Source organism: Neopelma chrysocephalum, unplaced genomic scaffold (assembly GCF_003984885.1).
Source record: "Neopelma chrysocephalum unplaced genomic scaffold, ASM398488v2 Primary Assembly neopelma1_63, whole genome shotgun sequence".
Taxonomy (NCBI): Eukaryota; Metazoa; Chordata; class Aves; order Passeriformes; family Pipridae; genus Neopelma; species Neopelma chrysocephalum.
Window position 1 is genome coordinate 14,943,690 of NW_020897720.1, and position 20,655 is coordinate 14,964,344.

The 20,655-nt window shown below is 49.5% G+C and overlaps 1 protein-coding gene across 1 annotated transcript in view; it reads left to right on the forward strand.

Moving 5' to 3' along the window:
- Window positions 1-4,996: 4,996 nt before the first annotated feature.
- PDLIM4 (PDZ and LIM domain 4) overlaps window positions 4,997-20,655 on the forward strand; it is a 43,542-nt gene continuing 27,883 nt past the window's right edge. Inside the window, exons 1-2 of the mRNA XM_027682820.1 lie at window positions 4,997-5,140; window positions 18,600-18,751. Coding sequence (XP_027538621.1) covers window positions 5,048-5,140; window positions 18,600-18,751 — 245 coding nt within the window. The 5' untranslated portion in view covers window positions 4,997-5,047. The remainder of the gene's footprint in view (window positions 5,141-18,599; window positions 18,752-20,655) is intronic.

Consider the following 20,655-nt stretch of genomic DNA (forward strand, 5'->3'; position numbering starts at 1 on the left):
CTTCTGTTTAGTCTGCAGCATTTGGGAGGTAGAGACTCATCCTTGCTGCTCAGTGTACAAATTTCTGGTAGATGACTGGTACCCTGAGGAGCAAGACTCAGAATTACGTGTAAAAATTGTCTCGTGAGTATTTGCCAGAACAGAACAATAAACTGCATTTTGTGTCAGGCCCTGCCGTGGTTTACCCTCTGAACTCGTCTTACAAAGCCAAAGGACTTGCCTTTGTCCTTTCTGTGAATCTGTTCTCACTGCACAGTGTTCAAGGGAGTCAGAGATGGGTCTGACCACGCACAGTGCAGCCTCTTGCACACAGTTTTCATGGACTCACAGAACATTATGGGTTGGGAGGGATCTCAAAGCTCATCTCATTCCAACCCCCCTGCCATGGGCAGGGACACCCTCCACTAGCCCAGGTTGCTCCAAGCCCCATCCAACCTGGCCTTGGACACTTCCAAGGATGGAGCAGCCACAGCTTCTCTGGGCAACCTGTGCCAGGGCCTCCCCACCATTATAGTAAAGAATTTCTTCCTAATGTCTAAACTAAACCTACACTCTTTCAGTTTTTCTCCATAACAATCCCTTAAAGCTCCAAAGCCTTGGGAGGCAGCTGGCTGCTCCACCTGAAGGTGATTACAGAGAAGAAATTCTACTGGACCAACACGATTTCTTTCATTATCCTAATGATTTCTATCACAGCTGGATTTTTCTCTGTGGGGTGCTTAGATCTGTGAGATAAACTTCTTAGAAATGATTTAGACAAACAAATGAATTAAACAGAATTCAGAGTGACAGTTCCCAACACTTGGGCATCCGCCAAGGAACTTTCAAAAGCCAAAATAATAACTCAGATCTGAGAGATCCTGCAAAGCTTATAAATTAAGTAATCCTTTGGAAACCTGCAGCTAAAGCTGCCATAGGGTTGAGATTTGCTTGGACTTAATCCAAATAATGAGCTTCAAATTTAACTGTTTTCACAGGATGTTGGGGTTTTGGATATTTTTTATCTTTTAACTATTAAGTAAAGGTACAAACAGGAACTGTTAAGAATCTGTTGTACATGAATCCCATCAGGATAGGAAGGCACCAGAAAGGACCATGGAAATGGAAATGAACATGAAAAAGTCAAGGATTACTGATTAATGTAAGAAAGGAAAAGTACTCTGAGAGGACAAACTGCACAAATGCCACGAAGCATTGCTTGGAGTCTTTACTGCCACAAGGATTTTGCATTCATGTGATCAGCATCACTTCCAGGGGCCGTTTGCAATCACAAATATGAAGAGGAGCAACCAGCATCAGAACCTGCAAATGAGCATTCACAACAAAGGATTTTCAAACACAAACCATGAGCCACCGAACCTGACACACAATTTTAACAGGAGTGTGGCTGCTGGGAAGGCCAGGACACAGGTTAACAGCTGGATTGATGCTTAAAGCTGCTTTTAAATCGTAGAAACACAGGATGGTTTGGGTTGGAAGGGACCTCAAAGAACATCCAGTCCCACCCCCTGCCATGGGCAGGGACACCTCCCACTATCCCAGGTTGCTCCACGCCCTGTCCAACCTGGCCTTGGACACTTCCAGGAATGGATGACTTCAGCCTCCTGAAATGGCTCTAAGCAGAAACAGCCACGTCCAGAAGAAGATAATTTGTAGAGCAAGAAAATCTCCTGACCTGGAGAAGAACTCTCAAGCCACAATGATGTTTAAAACACTCTCATATGGACACATGTTCATAAACAGCATTGGAGGGTCATTATCAGGACTCCCAGATAAGCACAGACCTCTGCTAGACACTGGGAGGGGGGCAGATGGAAAACCTGAATGCTCACTCAAAATGGGACACAAAGCTGAATATCTGTAGTTTACCCAGTCGGTCTCTGATAACAAAGGAAGGAAACTCAGAGTGTCACCCGTGGCAAAGGAGAGCCAGGATGGAATATTGAAAAAAAGAAACAAAGGGGTGATAAGGCTTTGGGGTGGAAAAATACTGGAAACAAACATCGAGGAAAATATCAGGGAGGGGAAAGATAAAGTGAATGGAGTGATGAGATTGAATTCATGAACATGTTTGACCTCTCTTTGAATAATGTGTGGTCTCTGTTAGAGCTTGCTGCAGGGTTTCAGCACTCGGATGAAGAATGAGCACGTGATCCTGTATTTCAGCTCCCCCAGCAAGGTTCAGCTCATCTGCTGTTGGTCCTGTTGATTGCTCAGCCAGAAGTAGAAATCCAATTAGCTCAGAATTTAAAAATTCTCACTGAGTAACCTGGTCTAGTGGAGGGTGTCCCTGGCCATGGCAGGTGGTTGGAATGGCTTCATCTTTGAGGTCCCTCCCAACTCAAGCCATTCTGTGATTCTATGATTCAAAGACAAACCCAGAAATTTCTGAGCCCACTTTGGTTGGCTGAAGTGGGAGTTGACTGGTTCCTCTGCAGGCTGCAGAACTGTGTTGGCTTTAGTGTGGAAAGGTGTGTGAGCAGCTGAGAGAACATGAGGCATCTGTGAACTGTGGGGATCTTTGGATAACATTCCCATTCCCTGCATCCTGGGAAAAAACATCTACGGCAGAGGGGTGCAACATTAATTCCTGACACAGTTCTGAAACCTGAGGGCTTCTCTGCATGTGGACACTTTCCATCAGTAGCAATTCAACTGCAGACAGTTTTATTCAGAGTAAAACTGCCTCCACTTCGCTCAGCGTAATGCATTTTGGAATATAGTCTCATTTGGAATAAGCACACCTACCAATTTTTACCAGTTTGGCTAATTGTGTTTTACTTGGGTTAAGTTTTCCATGAGCTGTCAGTTCCATGAGGGGTGATCTGGGCTGAGCATTCAAAAAGCCTTGAAGAGAAAGTGCCTCGGAGCCAGCAGCTCACTGTCTGCTTTTGAAATGAGCACCTTAATAGAGGGCATTTCTGTGTTTTGATCATCCGTTGCCTCTGCCAGCGAATTACTTTGATCCCCTGATGCTTTGCTGCCCAGCACAGCTGCCCCTCCCAGCATGGTGCAGCTCACAACCCACCTGGGGAATGGGCCCCCACTGAATGCCAGTGGGAAATGTTGGACTCCACAGAACTGCAGGTTTCGTTTTTTCTCTTCTTTTTTCCCATATCTCTGGGTTTATTCTCCCTATTTTCCAGCAAGCTTAGTGTCTTCCACAGAAAGGATTTTTTTTTTCCCTCCTGAGAGGAAGGAGATGCCGGTGCTGACACACCGTGTTTGTAACTCGCTCCTTGAGGGAATTCTCTTTGTCACCAAACAGTGAGAGCAGGAGAAGTGGGACAGCAACCAGCCCTCCAGCTCTCTGTGAGAGGAATTTCGCTGTTTGGCTGGGTGGATTTTCTAACACAAGCAAGGAAACCTCAGACCAGCCTCCTCCCAGGCTGCTGCAGGCTGGGTGATATCACGCAGGAATGAGGAGGTATGATTCATCACCCAGACAAAAGTCAGCCTGTGCAGCCTCTCTTGGTGGAGGCACACGCTGGAGAGGAACAAAGAGCAGTGGAAAGCTCTGCTGGTAGCGGCTGCAGCTGGACCTCTCCTCTGCAGGCACCTTCCTCGCAAAGCAAACAAAGCACGTTGTGTTTCAGGTTTGTAACGCAGCACTGGATTCATGGTGCTAAATCCCAAAGCTGCAGCATGGCTCAGGAGCGTGTTTAAGAGTTACAGCTCCCCCCCTGTCCCAGAGCAGAGCCCAGTGACACGGGCACAGCAGTGAGACGGTCACACAAACCTTCCCGGGTCACCAGCAAAGAGACTCTGCAGCAAATGGCACATAAATCAAACTCACAGAAACTGGGCAGCGAGAAGGTGCTCGATGAAACTGGACCTTCCAAACAATGAACCCTTTGTTAGGTCCCTTTTTTGAAGTGGGATATTCCGGTCCAGCCCTTTTCAGGAAGAGAGGGAGATTTTACAGGCATTTTGAGACTTCTTCTCAGCTTCTGGGGGACGTGCTGAGCAGCTGTGCTGGCCACCCACCCCACCTCCTCTGTGCCATCCCTTTATACACCCTCTGGCAGCGTGGACATCTCTGTGGTGCTCCAGCAGTCACAGGGATGCTCTGCTGTGCTGGTGCTGCCCAGAGACCCCTGTAGGGACACAGGGATGTTGGGGTGCAATGGCCATGAAATGCTCCCAGGGCTGGAGCACCTCTGCTCTGACAGACTGAGAGAGCTGGAGCTGTTCAGCCTGGAGAGAAGGCTCCAAGGAGACCTTAGAGCCCCTTCCAGTGCCAAATGGGCTCCAAGAGAGCTGGAGAGGGACTTGGGACAAGGGCCTGGAGGGACAGAACAATGAGGAATGGCTTCCCACTGCCAGAGGGCAGGGTTAGATGGGATATTGGGAAGGAATCCTTCCCTGTGAGGGTGGGGAGGCCCTGGCACAGGTTGCCCAGGGAAGCTGTGGCTGCCCTTGAATCCCTGAAAGTGTCCAAGGCCAGGCTGGACGGGGCTTGGAGCAACCTGGGCTGGTGGAAGGTGTCCCTGCCCATGGCAGGGCCTTTGGAACTAGAGGAGCTTTAAGGTCCCTCCCAGCCCAGATCATTCTGTGATTATTTTCTTGCAGGTTTATCTTTTGCCCAAGCAATAACCAGGAAGGATTCCCAAATGGCTTTACATGAAATCAGATTATTTCCTTGAACTTTTTTCTCCTTCAAAAGACTTATTGTGATGAACAAAACAGTCATGACTACACGGTTACCGACCTATTACATCATTTTCTTTCCACTCCAGAGGATGAAAGTGCAGTGAGGGGGGCTTTGACCACATCAAGTAAAATATACTTTACTACTAGAGAAGTACTAGAACTTTACTCCTGTGAGTAGTCGCTCCGAACCCCACCCGTAAAAGGTTTCAGGGGTAAATCGCGCTAAAGCTCCCCCCGAGGACAGCCGGGAGGGGCCGATCCCGCCTCCCCGACACGCCCTGCGGGCGGGCCGAGCTGGGGAAGGCGGGTCCAACCCGTCCCGGCGCTCGGGAGCGGCGGCGGGACCGCGAGTGGAGCCGGAGCCGCCGGCGGGCAGGGAGCGCCCGCAGCCGCGATGTCCCACTCGGTGGTCCTGCGCGGCCCTTCGCCGTGGGGGTTCCGCTTGGTGGGCGGCAAAGATTTCAGCGCCCCGCTGACCATCTCCAGGGTGAGCTCGGAGGGGCGGGGAGGGCACCGGCCGCAGGTGATGGGCGGCGGGGATGCGGCGGGTGGTACCCGGGTGGTACCCGGGGTCGGCCGGCGGGTATCAGCGCTCGGGCTCTTTTTGACTTCATATTAGTCTATACACATCCAAATACACTCTCCTCAAAACTCAGCGCCGTTTCAGCCGCTTTTCCCGGTGTTACAGCGTTCTCCGTGCTTTATTTATTATTTTTTTTTGTTGTTGTTAATTCATAAAGATCCGCTTTCAAAGTTTTTAGTGTTCAGAGGGTTTGGATTCACGCCCTGGACTGAGTTCACAGGCTGTTGGGGTTTGTAAGGAAGGCATGAGTTAAGTCAGCAAGAAGTTTCTCCGCGCAGGCTGCGGCGTTCTGGGGTCCCTGTGGGCTGGTAGTAATTACTGTGTAAGTGCACTCACACTTGTGTTTAACCTCACAGAGATGTATTCTGGAAACTTCTTTGCTAAGACGCCGCAGATAGCTTGAAAAAGGCTTTGTGTGTAGATATATGCGAAAACAAACCTCCCCCCGTGCGGGAAGGAGCCCGGCGAGGTGGTGCGATGGGCTGTGTGATGGATGAGGTGCCGTGTCTGAGCCGGGCATGTTCCTGCGGGCACCGGGGTTTCCAGCGCCGTCGGGCTGCCCCGGGAAAGGGCTGGGTTCCCCAGGCTGCTCTGCCTTCCCGGCCTGTCGGGCTGTGCAGGATTGCCCAGCTCCCCTGGGCAGCTGCTGCTGAAGTGCTGGAACAAACACTGAGTGTATTGAAAGGCTTTGAAAGGAGCTATAACTTAAAAATATTGGTGTAACGCACGCAAGCTGTTTGCCGTCGTCTCCTTCATCTGCCAAAGCTGTGACAGAAAAGAGAAAACACGTACCCTGAGTTTCAAAGAAATAATTACGGAAGAGAGCGTGTTTTAAAGGGATTTAGTCTGTATTTGAGTTAAAACGCGCCTGTTGCACAGCTCTGCCTCTGGTTTTGCTTTGGACTGTCCCTTTCCGAGTGCTCCAGCGAGGGCTGTTTTGGAGGAGGAACAGGAGGAGATGGATGGAGAGGGAAGGGAAGGGCAGGGAGCAGCAGCTGGCGGGGCTGGCTGTGCTGCTGGGGTGGGCAGGAGGCTGCTCAGAGCTGGGGGTCTGTGCCGGGCGGGGGGCACTCGGTGTGTGGGGCTCAGCCTGTGCCTCCTGGGCACGGCGAGTTCTCTTTGGTAACATGGAATGTATCACAAACCGCCTCTCGGCAACTGTAGAAATGTCCCTGTCGGGAAAATGAACATCTCAGCTCAGCGCAGTGAGCCTCTTTTCCTGTTACTTTGAAAAAAAAATTAGTTTAATATTAAACAAGAAAAAACGAAGTCTGCTTCTGCCTAGGCAGGTGGCCTGCCAAATTCCTTGTTTGATTCAGCAAACCTGGGAGGTGTGAGGAGGTTGATTCTCATCAGGCCAATCTTGCCATGGTTCACAGGGAGCTGTAATAAAAGAAGTTGTAGGGTGTTATTCCATGTGGCAGCCTTTTAAATTGGATCCTTTTTTAATTCTGCTCCCACTGAAGAGCGAGGTGATGTTCTGATGTTGCTGAGCTCCAACAGCTGCTCCTGGAGGGTGATAAACAACTTGCTGGGATGTAAATATAGGTATAAGGTATTCTGCTTAGGCTCTAGTTTCTTAACATAAGGAAAGACCTCACTTGCTTTGCAAATAGTACCCAAAAATTTTAGAACTGGGGGAAAACCGGCTTCTGCTGCAGCTCCTGGCCTTGGGGATGCAGGAAGGGGCTGCTGGAGGGCTCCCCAGGGAGCCAGGGCTTTGCTTGGTGGTGGGTCCCTGAAACCCTGCTACTGTGCAGAGGACTGATCATGGCTGGTGTGGTGCCATATTCCTTTTCATTCTATAATTTCCCAGGAAATCTGTTATTTCTGTTTTGAAACCCAGCAAGGGGGCTGAGGGCTCCCTGTCTATGGGGATGGGAAAGCCCCAACCCCTGCTCAGGCTGGCTCACTGCAGGAGGGAGGGAGCCTCTTGCTAATTGTGGAGGCTTTTGGCTGGCTCCTGCTCCCTTCAAAGTGCCTTTCTTCTTTACTTTCTATTTTATTTGTTTTATACTAAAATGCCATGAAATTACAAACATCTTTGGAAAGGCAGAAATTCTGCCAGGAGGCAGGACCACACTCTGGGAGTGCCACATCCAGCTGGGAGCTGCTGAAAAGCTCTGGATGTGCTGGGCTGCCCGAGGGATGTGGGTCTGCACCCCACTGCTGGGCCCAAGGGGGGCTGAGGATCAGTGTGCCATGGGGTGTTTGGACTGTACAGCTTTGCAAACATCCTCCCTGGGCTGGTTGTGTTGGGAAATCGGGTTGCAGTTTGGGATTTGAGGCATCCAGAGCCACCCACTGGGTGCTGGAGGCTGGCTGGCTGCTTCAAAAACACAAATTTGTTGTGGAAAAAACGTTTTGGTCATTGTTATGTTGGTTTTCTCTACTCTTTGCTGAGCTTCTGCAGGAAACCATTTGGCTCCAGCCCTCTCCCCTGCTGTAGCAGTGCAGGGATGTGTGGCTGGCCCAGCAGGGATGCTCTGCTGGGGGACGTGGAAGGTGCAGCTTCCTCTGCAAAGCCTGGCCATGTGTCACAGCTCCAGGTTAAGTGAAGGCAGAGTTTCTTAATGGGGCATTTGTGGGACCTGAAGCCAAAGTGTCACTTCTAGAGGGGGGGAACAGTGATGCAGTTGGTGTGAAAGGAGCTGCCAGGCTGAGCTGAGCGAGAGGCACCCGGCACAGGGCAGGAGGGAAAGCTGAGAGTGGTCCACTAAAGTGGCTTGTGACAGTATTGTCAAGAGAGAAACTTGAAAAATTATGGATTTGGCAGCACAGAACATGACAATCACCAAATCCTGCTGTGGGGTTTGTTTTGGCCCTTACCCCTGTGAGGTGGCTGTGTCTGTGCAGCTGATGGGGTTCAGTCCATCCCTTGCAGCTGTTTCAAATGTGCTCGTGACATCAAGCAATGATCTGTTTCTTGAAAACAGGTCCCTTCCCTCTGTGATTTGATCAGTCTTAAGTGACAAGGGGTAAAGACCTGATTGCTCCAGTGACTGGGAGCAGCTGGTGCAGAGCTGTGCCCTGGAGAAGCCAGGGCTCCAGTTGGGTTGTTGGGTTCTTCATTGTTAAAGATAAATGCAAATCCAGCAGGGTGTGCTTGGGGCACCTCTCTCATGTGGTCACATGAAAAGTTAGGTGTGCTACAGCTCCCCTTTCATCCCCTGTTTCTTCTTGTATTTCCAGGAGGACCCAGATGAGGAGGGATGGAGTTTGCTGGGCTGGTTTTGGGGGTACACAGCCCTGCAGGGTGATGCTGGTGTGTTGTCAGTGCTGGGAAGGGAATTGTAGCCCCAGGCAATGCTCTGGGGGGGAAACTCAGCTTGTTTTATCCCCCCTGTTACAGTAAGCTAACACCAGGTTGTAGTACATCACATGATTAATGGTCACTCCTCCTAAGGATCCTTATAGAAGTAGGGAATGATCCAGGAGATCTGATTAGAGTTGGCCTTAATAGAAAGTGGTTTTAAGACTTAATTAAATTTCTGGCAGCCGACAGCTGCTTTCCCTTGGCTGAGCAGGTCAACAACTGGGTGTTGTGTTGGCCCTTTGTGGGAAAGGGGGTTCCCTGCAGCTCTTACTCCAGGTAGGGACAACATTCCCTCTGAGCAGCAGCCAGGGCTCAGGAACGGAGCAACTCTCTCAGCTGTTCTCAGCCCTGTGCTTGTAACCACATCAGTGAGTGCTGTGGTTCTGTGTGGGATCACAGCTGATCTGCCCCTTGCCTGGATTAAAAGCTAATCAGTCATTAGCGTAACTGGAGGAGCTGAGTGTGTTTAATCACTTGAACTCACTGCTCTGCAGCAGTCGGTGTCGTCACCTGCCCACCCCTGCCAGTGCTAATCCATGCACTTGCTGCCTTTGGAATCACAGCTAAACTACTTGGCTAAACAGATAACTGACATATGGGCCAATTCCAGTGTTTTTTAAATGATATTTTAATACAGTTTTTCCTTTATCTGCTGGCCTCAACATCAGTTTACCCACTGGTCTCCAGCGGAGCAGCAAAAATGCAATTTTCAGTTTCTTGGAACTGTAACACAAGAAGGGTGAGAAATAATTGGTCTGCAATCCATTATCCAGGTATTGTTTGAGTTAAGGTTGACTTTTAAACTTAAGCAGCTTTTGCATTTGAGCAGAGACGTGTCCTGTTAAAGGTTAGGATACTCAAGAAGGAATTCTGCTGAGGAAGGAATTCCAGTAAAAGTGGTTTTGTTGACTCTGTCAGGGCAGCCAGCAAATGCCCGAGTGCGTTGCTGTGATCCTGTTTGAATGCAGGGAGAACCCACTCTGGCTGATAATTTCTGGGGTGGCCTGTGAGCTTTGCTCTGGTGTGAGAGGGGATGGCAGAGCACGAGGGGCTGCCCAGACCTGGATCTGGGGCTGCAAGTTTGGTTTCTACAGGAGCTCTGCATATGTTGGTGGAGAAGGCAAGGACCAGAGACCCCAGCAAAGGGAACAGGGCTTTTCCCTTTGATCTCCATAAGGTTTTTTCCTGGTTCCCCGTGTAATTTTTATGCATTTGATAGTTTATTAAATGGAAATTAGGCACTCTGTTCAGATCTCCCAGCAGGTCTGAAGCAGCCCCTCTGTGTTGATGAATCCCAAAACCAGGCCCCCAGCTGATTCCTGCTGACCTTTGGTGGCTTTGCTGCCTGTGTGGGGCTGAGTGATGAAAGCTGTCCCTCAGCTGGCTGCACAGCAATGTTTGGAACAGCATTTCCAGCGGGATGATATTTTTTTTAAGTGGAAGGAAATATTTTGCTTGTGGATTTTCGTCGTTCTCCCCGTTCGTGTGAGCCCTGGGGTGAGAGGTCTGGGTGGTTCTGTGTGAAGCTGTGCTGGTACAGAGCAGTTAATCTGAGCCACAGATAAGAACTACCAAATATGTCACAAATACATTTGCTGCTGAAGTGCTTCTGTCACTGAGACTTTTTTTTAATTACTGGAAGAGAAGGGTAAATGCTGGTGCTGGTTCAGGAGACAGTAATGGTGGAATATGCTGGAATGAAAGCCTAATGCTAATTACTGTAATCAGGCACACTGATAATCCTGAGTGGGAAAGCAGGCGGAAAGAGTGATTCATGGAGATCCATTCAGGCAAGGTCTGACCTTGGGGCAAGTCAGCAAAATAAACCCAGCACACCCTCAAAACACAACGGGCCTCTGCCAGGCTGGACAAAGCAGGATGGGCTCAGTGGCACTGGGGATTTTGGGTTGGGATTTGGGGGTTTGTGGGTTTGGGGTTTTTTTTTCTTTCTCCTCCCCTTTCTTTTTGGTTTGCTTTTAAGGGATGGTGATGTCAATTCTCCTTGAAGATTGAAAGATTGCCTGTTGGGACAGGTATTCAGAGTTGCTTTGTAAAAGTGTGCAGTTAATCCCACTTGATAAAGTGGGTGAAGGAGAATAAAGTTAGACAGAAGCTTACTGGAAAGGCTCTGTTAGTGTAGGAAGCATACAGGGGGAAATATGTGCAATTATTCTTTTCTTCCCAAACTTTTTGTTGCTGTGTAACAGAACAGATAGTTATAACCCTGGTCTTGTTGGGGTTAGATCAGTCCTTTAATTTTAACACAAATATGGCATTGTGGATTGTGTGGAATTAATGCAGATCAGTGCAATTTAATTTCATTTTTGGTAGCTCGGGGGCAAAATACATATCACAAGTCTATAAGAGTCACAGGAAATCCTAAAAGGCACAAGCCCTCTTAAATATAATATTTCTAACTGAATTTGTCTGATTTCCAAGCTCTCAAAACACATTGACTCATGGTTCTTAGATACCCAAACACCTATTGAGAACGTTTTTATTTTTTAAGTCATCTGTGACCACAGGTGCTGGAGTGTGAAGGGAAACAGTAGATCTCTCAAGCTCTGGCAGTGTTGATAAGAGAAGGTTAAAACAAACATGTTCACAGAAAAGCACTCTGCTTGATTTGTTGTTGGTGCCAGATGTGTGCAGAGCAAACCCCATATCTCCCCAGGGCTTGTTCGTGCAGGGGGTTGATACACTTGCCCCAAGCCCTGGTGGATAAGGCTGTGTTTGGCTTCTACTTCAGAATTTACACAGAACTTCAAGCAAACCCAGGTCTCACTGTGTTATTTGAGCAATTGCAAAGATGCTGTGCCACACTGTGGCATTTGAGGAACTTCAGCATCCAGCAGAGGCCCAAAATAAACCCCACTTTCTCCCCCGTGGAGAAGTGAATTTTCCAAGCACCATAAAGATGCCTCACAGCCTGTGCCACACTCAATCCTTCCTGTCAGCCAGAGCAGCTCACATTCACACCCATTAAGCCTTAAGTGGTTTTACATGTTGTGTGGACTGATAGGAGATTATGTGCCAATGACATTTTACAGCTTCAGAAAGCAAAATACACCAGATTAGAGGTTATTTCAAGTCATTATTCTTAATTCTCAGATATGGGCAGTGCTAAAAGAGAAGCTGTCCTGAACAGTTGGCTCCAGGAGCGGTGGATAAAGGGCACCCAGAGGAGATGGTCACTGGGAGGTTTGCAGGATGCTGCTCTCAGGGCTGTTGTTCACCACCAGCCACAGAACCCTTCAGAGACCCTGTGGGCTGTGATTAACACCTGCCTGTGCAGGGAGAATGAAGGTTTGCTCACCAGCTGAATTCAGCTTTTTATGTTGGAGAATTTTCTTCTGTTTGGAGAAGCCCCAGCTGCCTTCCTGGCCCAGAGGCGGCTGCTTTGGAAGGGAAGCTCCAAGCAGCCCCCCCATGTCTTCTGTGCAGCACCCAGGGCTTGCTCCTGGGAGGGCTGGGGAAGCCCTGGTGCTTGCTGGGGGGTGTTGGAGGGGGAGGCATCCCTGGGGAGCTGAGCCCTAAAGCTGTGAGGGAGATGAAGCAATTGTGGCCATAAACACTTTCTCTGACACTGCTGGTTTGCCCAGCGGTGCCTGCGGGATGTGATGCTCCAAGGACACCCCAGTGTCCCCAGGGCAGGCTGGCCCGCCCTGGCCTTGCTCCCTGACACAGCAGAGTGAACCTACAGCAGATTTAAGTGCAGTGGCAGCTGTGTGGGTGAAGAGGGGCCATTCTGGGCGGTGAAGCAGCGTCTCTGTAACTCGTCCTTGGAGGAAGGGGTGAGGGGCTCCCGGGGGCTGTGGGAGACTGTGAGGTGCTGCTGGAGTGTGTGTGCCCTTGGGCTGAGAAAGCCAGTTGTTGACAAAATACACCAGCTGATCCTTGTGGGTCCCTTCCTTGTCTTTCTCAATCCACGTTTTGAGGCTTGCACTCGGGTTAGTGGCTGTTTGCTGTAAAACCCATATCCAATTTCATTGATTCTCAGCCTTTCTTTGTACAGAGACCTCAGCCCCTGAGCTGGGTTAGGATCTACACTATGGATCTGTTTCTAAATTTGGATTTGGATCCGTCAGTACTTGGATTCAAAAGGATTTTCAAGTGTCTTGCCTTTTATAACACTTGTACTCCACTTCTTTCCCTTTTGTGTTTTAAGCTTCTTGTTTTCTTCAATAGTTAAATGAATCCACACTGCATAAACAGTGTTCTTCATTTACTGGGCTGTGAGCACACCTAAATAATGCCTTGGTGCATCGGGCTTTATATAAACAACTAGAAAAATGCAAATGGATTGGCACAGAATATATGTGAGTTCAAAGCAGGAGGCTTTGAAAAGCTGAAGAGAATCCCTGGAAAGAATGTTTAAGGATTTGGGGAATTTATCTTCATTAGTTAGTCATTTGACTCTTGGTTCTTCCTGTTTTAAACGATGTAGCTGTGTAAGATCATCTCCTGCCCCGTAGCACGAACAGGCTGGCTTTGTTTAAAAGCTGAAAATTTGTCACACTATCTTGAAAGCCTCTTGAAGACTTTAATCAGGCCCTTTTGATCACACTTGCAGAACAGAAAATTCCCCCAGCCTTGCCTGCAACAAACTGCCATTGATTTAAGGGAAGGGTGGTGTGGTCTGTGGAGGCTTGTTTGGGATTGCACCTTTTAACCCAGTAAATCCTGGGAAGAGGGTCATGATAGGATAGGATTCCTTCACTGACAGGATGCATTAGAGGAGCACTTCTTACTAAAAGTGAAGAAGATGTGGCTGAGAGAAAGCTGCCTTCTTTATCTAAGTGTGAGTGGTGTGAGGGGCCAGAATAGACACCTTTTGTTGATTTGAGAGAAAACTGCTGGGACAATATAGACTAAGTTAATCTTTCCCATGGCTGTGCTGGGGCTGTGCAGGCAGCGAGGAGCTGCATCCCTTGTCCTTGTGTCCTGGCACAGGTGACCTCAGAGGCAGATTTCTGGGGAAAAAGAGTAAAAATAAAGAGGGATTTAGTTAATAAGACAAATTAACCTTTCAGTAAAGCGTTGATTGTTTCAGCTTGTGGTGTTGGCCCGATTCTAAAGATGGCTTGGGCAGAGTGGAGGCGTCCCTGTGGTGGGCAGGGGGTGCAGGCAGCAGGCACAGGGACTTTGCCCTGCTCTGGGTGCTCTCCCAGCCCTGGCACCCTTGTGTGGTCAGGCTCCAGGGCAGACAGCAGAACACTGACTGTGTTTCAAGAGTAAACTGCTCTGGGTGTGAATAATCTTGCTGACTAAATTAAACTGCACTGCTCCAACACCAGCCAGCTTGGGTCAAGCACAAGGCAGTTCCTTAATGTGCTTTATTTACTGGCCTGCTGTCAGATGCCAGCACTTAGTAAATCCTAACGAGGCTCCAGTGGCCAGATAAGAGAGCTGCTGCTGGCCTTGGGCTTTTCCCAGTCTGTCCCATAGCATCAGAATATCCTCTTGGCTGGGGAGGGGGCTGCTGAAGCCTCCCTGGAGAAGGGCAGAGAGGTGGGTGGAAATCTTGGGAAAGGTGGTGGAGAAAATAATTGGAAAAACTTATTTTAAAAAATTGCTTGTAATTATGGAGAGAGTTCCCTGGTTGATGAGTTGGCAAAAGTCATGCTGGGTGTGGGGATGATGCTTCCAGCACTGTCACCAAACCTGGTGGTGACTGAGGAGGCAGAGGACAGTGAGAGAAGGGCTGTTTACTGGGGGGTCTTTCTTTTAAAATTCTCTTTTTCCTGCTGGAATAATAGAAAGGACTGAGATAGGAACCAATATGGGACCTCTGGTATTTTTTGAAGCACAGTGCTACGTGGGGGACATAAAGATGTCACAAACGAGACTTGTCCTGATGGGATTAGGGAGAATAATATGCTTTTTGGGATTGGCATGACTGTCTTGGGAAACTTCACCCAAAGTCTCCATCAGTTGGCTTTGGATTTACGTTGTTGGGAAAATACCTCTGAGTGCAGGGCAGCAATAACCAGCTCACTGCTGCTTTGTTGCTGCATGAGGTTGTCCTTGGGAGCTCAGAGCTTCCAGAGGAGGCAGGATTCTTGCCTGGTCGAAAAAAAGAAAAACCTGTAGGGGAATTATAATAAAAATATTTACGTTTCTCTAAGCCCGTGGTGTTTGCTGTGGTTTTGGCTCTCGGTGCATACACTTGACTGCTCTGAAGGGGTGCTGAGGTTGCTGTCCCAGCAGAGCTCCTGGAGAGCTCCGTGGCCTCAGAGGGAGCAAGACCCTGTGAGCTGCTGAGAGCACCCTGTCCCCCCATGGAACTCCACACCAGCACCTTGCTCTGGCCCCGAAACACCAACCCCTGCGTGGGGCTGCTGCCCTGGGGGTCAGCAGGGAGGGAGGCACTGGGCTGGTGAGTAATTGCCCTGCCTGAGCTCTTCACTGGAGGCAAGCAGAGAAGCAGCCCAGAGCCTGGCAGGCACCCAGCCCGGGCAGGATGGGGCATGGCACACACAGAGCCCGTGTGAGGCCCTGCTGCGTGAGCTGGGGCTTGGCTTTAGGGCACTTGGTGTTGCCTGTGGTGGGGAGATCACTCCCAGCACCCTGAGTTACGCACCCATCGCTCTGGTCTTGGTCTGTGTTCGCTCAGCATTGATTTTTTGAAATGGTTTGCTCCTGGCACAGATGGAGAACTTCAAATAGAATCTTATCGTGGTTTTTCTTTATCCTCTCCTATCCTCGAGCCTCAGCTCCTCTGGAGGCCCCTTTCAGGAACACGGGGCTGCAGTGGCTCAGTGCAGGTTTTCTGTCTGTTTTCAGCCTCACAACGTATCCAGTTACTCTCAAACTCATCTGTGTTTGGTTGATGTCACACAGGCTGAGGTTACAGCTCAGGGCAGACCCGAGGCCCCTCTGGAGAGTCTCAAGTGAGTGGTTCTGGTGCAAGCTCCATCCCCAAACCTCTGTGCACTGCCAGGCTCTAATGGCATAGACTCACAGAATGTTTAGGTGGGAAAAGATTTCTAAAACCATCGAGTCCAGCTGTTAATCCAGCACTGCCAAGGCCAGCACTGACCCAAGTCCAAAGCAGGTAGAACCCTGCCCAAGAATTTGGGCTCAGCACTGACCCCAAACCAGCCTGGTCAGGCTTTCTGTGGCATGTTTGGTGTCAATGGCTGTGCACAGCTGTGGGTTAGGTGAACTTGGTCTGAAGTATTGTAAACATTAGTCACTAAAATACAAACTTTGGACCTGACAGACATTACAGTAATGACTCCCAAGCTGTTGAGACGCTGATGCTGTATCTCAAACTGATGAATTCTTGGGAGTACAGCTCCATTTCAAGCCCTCAGTCATCTCCACAGCAAGCATAAAATGCTAATATGCAAATACTGCCAAAATAATTTGAAATAAAGCAGAATCTAAATATAGGAAAAAGCTAGGAGTCCCATTTATGAACAGCTTATTCTCCAAGGGAGCTACAGTCTGGTTAAGATCAGGGCAGGGGCAAATCCATCAGACATTTAGGCAGCACTGAATGGACAAGAACAGAATACAGCTGTCCTGGGTCAGGCTGAAGGTCTGTTAGTCTAAAAGCCTGCTGGCAGCCAGGGCTGTGGGGTGGACACTGAGGGAAGCAGATAACAGCAGGCAGGAACATAGAGATGCTTCCTTGGAGGTGCTGGTTGAGCTTCTGGTCGACTTTCTGGCAGCTCCCGTGGCTGTGGAAGGACCCTAATGCCCTGTGAATGGATGTGGTCTTACATGGCTCCAAAAAACCTAACGTACCAGGGGAAAAATAATCCTGTCCTGGGCTGAAATGTCCTGTGTCAAAACTCTACAGCTCCTGTGTGTGTGTGGAGCTGAGAAACCCCTCCCGTTGTTTGCTCTGAGCTGAGTCACCGGGCAGCCTGAGAGGGGTTGGCCTGGCAGGTTTGCTGGAGCCAAACAGCCCGGCCAGAACTATTGAGGAGCGAATGGCAAATGCTGATTTACTCTGACAGTGCAACAAAAGCTGTAATTTGGGCTGCCAGTTCTATTTAAATGTCAAAAGTGCTTCTCAAACACCTCCAGGTTTCGGTGGTGGTGTCGTCGGTGGCCGTGGTCACGCAGGGAGCAGAGCAGCAGGTCAGGTTGTGTCAGGGGGCAGAGCAGCAGGTTGTGTCATGGAATCATAGAATCAGCTGGGTGGGAAGGGACCTCCGAGATCATCAAGTCCAACCCTTGATCCAACCCCGCCGTGGTTCCCAGCCCATGGCACTGATGCCACATCCAGTCTGTCCTTAAACACCTCCAGGGATGGAGAATCCACCACTTCCCTGGGCAGCCCATTCCAATGGCTGATCACCCTCTCTGGAAAGAAATTCTTTCTAATATCCAACCTAAACCTCCCCTGGCACAGCTTAAGACCATGCCAGGGGCTGCCTGTGCTCACCAGCCTCAGTCCCACGGGCAGCCCCAGGGGGATCCACAAGGGCTGTTGTGGTGAGACTAAATCCTCTTTGAATGCCCCATTAAAACAGAACAAATGGCCCCTGGAAGTGTTCAGGGCCAGGTTGGGTGGGGCTTGGGGCAGCTCTGTCTAGTGGAAGGTGTCCTCACCCAGGGCAGGGGGTTTGGGGAATGGAACTGGATGAACTTTCAGGTTCCTTCCAACCCAAACCATTCCAGGGTTCTGTGAAATCAAGGTGAAAGCCAGGACCTGTGCCTGCCTCCTTTCTAAAATACCTGTTTAGTGATGGCCTGTGGTGGTTGGGGGCCACGGGCACTGGGGAATGGGTGGCCCCCCTTGGTCTCAAACTGCCTGAAAAACAAACTGTGGGTGTCTGGGTGCCATCCTGCAGCCCTGTGAGCCATGCCCAGGGGCAGATGGTGGGTAGAGCAGTGCTCCTGTGGTCTGGATGTCTCCAGCAGGTGTATTGGGGCAGAGACCCACCTCCTGAGACAGGGGATGATACCTGCTTAAATCAAGAGTAAGCAGAAGCAAAGCCCCGTCTTGCTTTAGTGCAGTGAGACACGAATAACCAAAAGTCAGGCTCATTGACTTTCTCACTCGATGAACCACATGGTTGGTTGCTTAGCAGATGCTCAGAATGACTGAAGAGGAAATTAGAGGGCAGACACGCAGCTATTAAAGAGTTTAAACCCACACGTTTACCTGTCCTGACCACGCCTTGCGTCCTTTTATATCATTATAAAAATTAAAACCACATTCAGGGTGATGTAAACGAAATGGTAATTTCTCAGGCACCTCTTTTATGGGCTACAGGCAAATTGGTCTCATGGCTGACCACAAACGGTACCTGGACCCGTCATTAGTTCCTCAGGAAAGAGGTTATGAGTTTTATGAGGTTCTGGCACTCCCACAAAACCAGAAGGAAAGAATTGTGGAGGCTTAACAAGCTGTGTGATATTTATAGAATAGAATCATGGAATTGTTTAGTTGGAAAGGATCTAAAAGATCTTCAAGTCTAACTGTTACCCCGGCACTGCCACGGCTGCCACTAAACCCTGTCCCCAGGAGCCACTCCTGTTGAATTCCTCCAGGGATGGGGACCATGCAGGGCTGGAAGGAGAAGAGTCATTTGGATGATGGTCAGGAAAAGCTGATGTCCAGCAGGACCTGTCCCAGGCAGCAGTTCCAGTGCCAGCACTCGCCCTCTGTGCGTGGTTACCCAGAGAGGAGGTTCCTTCTGCTCCTTAGGGGTTGGTTCTTGCAGCATCATGGAAGGTCTGCGAGCCAAAGGAGTGTGGAGCATCTCCCTGGAAAGAGGGTATTCCATTATTTCAAGCAAGAGACAAATGTGAGGGGAGGATCTGGTCACACACTGACTGGGGTTGACTGAAGTCTCTTATTCCATGGAGTGTTGTTGTAGAGGATGATCCTTGGAGAACTGAGGCTGACCTGAGAGCTCTGACATCCAACCTCAGTGTAGGCAAAACACATTCTCCAGAAATAACTATTCCTTTTACCTGCAGCTTATTCCAAGAAAATGGACTTTTTTGGGCGTTGTTTTTTTGTTGTTTTTTTTTTTAAACCTGCAATTCTTTTAAGTAACCCTTTTATTTTCCCCTGCCCAGATTAACCCTGGCAGTAAAGCAGCCATGGCAGACCTGTGCCCAGGAGATGTTATTCTGGCAATTAATGGAGAGAACACGGAGAACATGACACACCTGGAAGCACAAAACAAGATCAAAGCGTGTGTGGACCAGCTGCTGCTCTCTGTGAACAGGTTGGTTTGCTGTGATGTAGCTCCTGGGTCAGCTTTGCTGAAGGCTTGTGGCTGCCCTGGAGCAGATGTGCCCTCAGGAGCCATCCCCATGGTCTGGGTAATTGTCCTGTGTTTTCAAAAACAGTAAAACAAAATTATTTTTAATGGCCCGCTGATACAAAAAATGGGTTCTGTTCCTTTATACATGTGGATTATCATTTGTGCCTTGCAAGACTTGTCCAGGCTGTGACCTGGGTTGAGTCTTTCAACCCAAGGGAGGTTGTATCAACTCAAGCAAGAGCAGCACTGGGATTGAAATCTCCTTTGGGCAAACCCTCCCCCTTCATTAACATCCACCTGTCATTTTCCTAAACATCTGTTCAATGAATACACATTTGATGGTCTGGCCAAATTCACTTCTTAGAGTATTTCGAGGCAAAATGAAGACTTGAGTTTGGCTGGGGGTTTTTTTGTTTGTTTCTTTTTTTTGGTTTGGGGTTTTTGTTTTTTTTTTTTTTTTGCTTTCTGCTGGAATTAATTCTGTAGCTAACTGTTGTTAATCCCAAATCATCCAAGCAAAATGAGGGCTCCTTATAAGGTTCATGAATGGCTACTGTTATCTGCAATAGGTTTAAATAAGTGGATATAGTTTCCCACTTCAGATTAAAGAGGCATTTCCTGCTGTAAAGAGCTATCATTTGCTGTTTATAGTTTTCTTGGAAAACCCTGTGGTTCTGGCTGGGCAGTGGGGAGGCAGCGCTGCCATAAATGGAGCAAAGCCTCTGTGGTTCCTCCTGCTTCCTCAGGCAGGGGTGTCCAGGCTGCCTGGCTGAAGCACAGCCCACGGGGTTGGGATGATGTGGCTTCAGCTCTGGGAAAGAAAGAAAACAAGAAAAGCCAAGCAAACCCTTCACACGGGTGGAATTTCCCACAGCCAAGGAAGGACAGTGGTTTTGCTTTCCATTTGGAACAGCTGCCAGGTCTTGAAGTCTTCATAGTGAAGATGCAGATTTGAAAGGTTTTTGTGTCTCACGGGCAGAAATGAATGCTCAGAGTGTGCGAGGCAGGACCAGGCAGGAGCTGGTGATGGTGAGGAGCTGTTCAGCACGGGGTGGCTCCTCTTGGAGGAGATCACACTGTTGGGTCGGGTTGGTGGCTTCTCCGAGGGCAGAACACACCTTGGCTGTGCCCAGAGATGCCCAGGAGGGTGGCATTCCTCCTGACAGGAAAAACTGAGTGGTTTGTTTTCCTGCAGTGAGGACAGCAGCTCCAGGGATGCGTTATTGGGGCTATTTTTAGGTTGGCCCCAAGTGAGTGCCCAGTGACACAGCTCTTGGATCTCTCTCCTGTTTCCCGAGTGACCTGTTGGATCCAGAGGACTCTGCCCAGGTGTTACTCACTGCTGGAAGCACATCTGGTGCTCCCTCCTCGATGTGAGGGGATCCCTGCTCCAGGACCTGCCTCCTGGGGTGTGGGGTGGCCCGGTCCTGCCCAGGGGTCTGTGTCCTGGGGCACTGACAGGGCTGTCACTGGGTGTGTTGGTCTGTGTGCCTGTCCAGCAGCTGCTGTTTGTCACAGCTGTGCCTTTCCAGCCCTGGACCCTGCTCTGAGCCTGAGCTCCAGGGGGGAGCAGGGGGTGGATTAGTGTCTTTTCCCGTGGGCAGAGGATGCTCTCCAAGAACAATCATCTCTGTGTGCTGCCTTCAACAAAATCCTGTTTGCAAACCAACACAGGGAGGCTGTTTTTAAATAAGTGTGTTTGTCTGAAATAGATTTGCAATAACAAGCTTGTTTGATGTGTGTCTTTAGCGAAGAGATGTGAAATTTGGTGTTAACTCTGTTTTGCCAAAGCAGGGTCCCTGCAGCCAGGTGTGTGTGCAGAGGGAGGGCAGGGAGCTGGGCAGGGAGCTGGGCAGGGAGCTGGG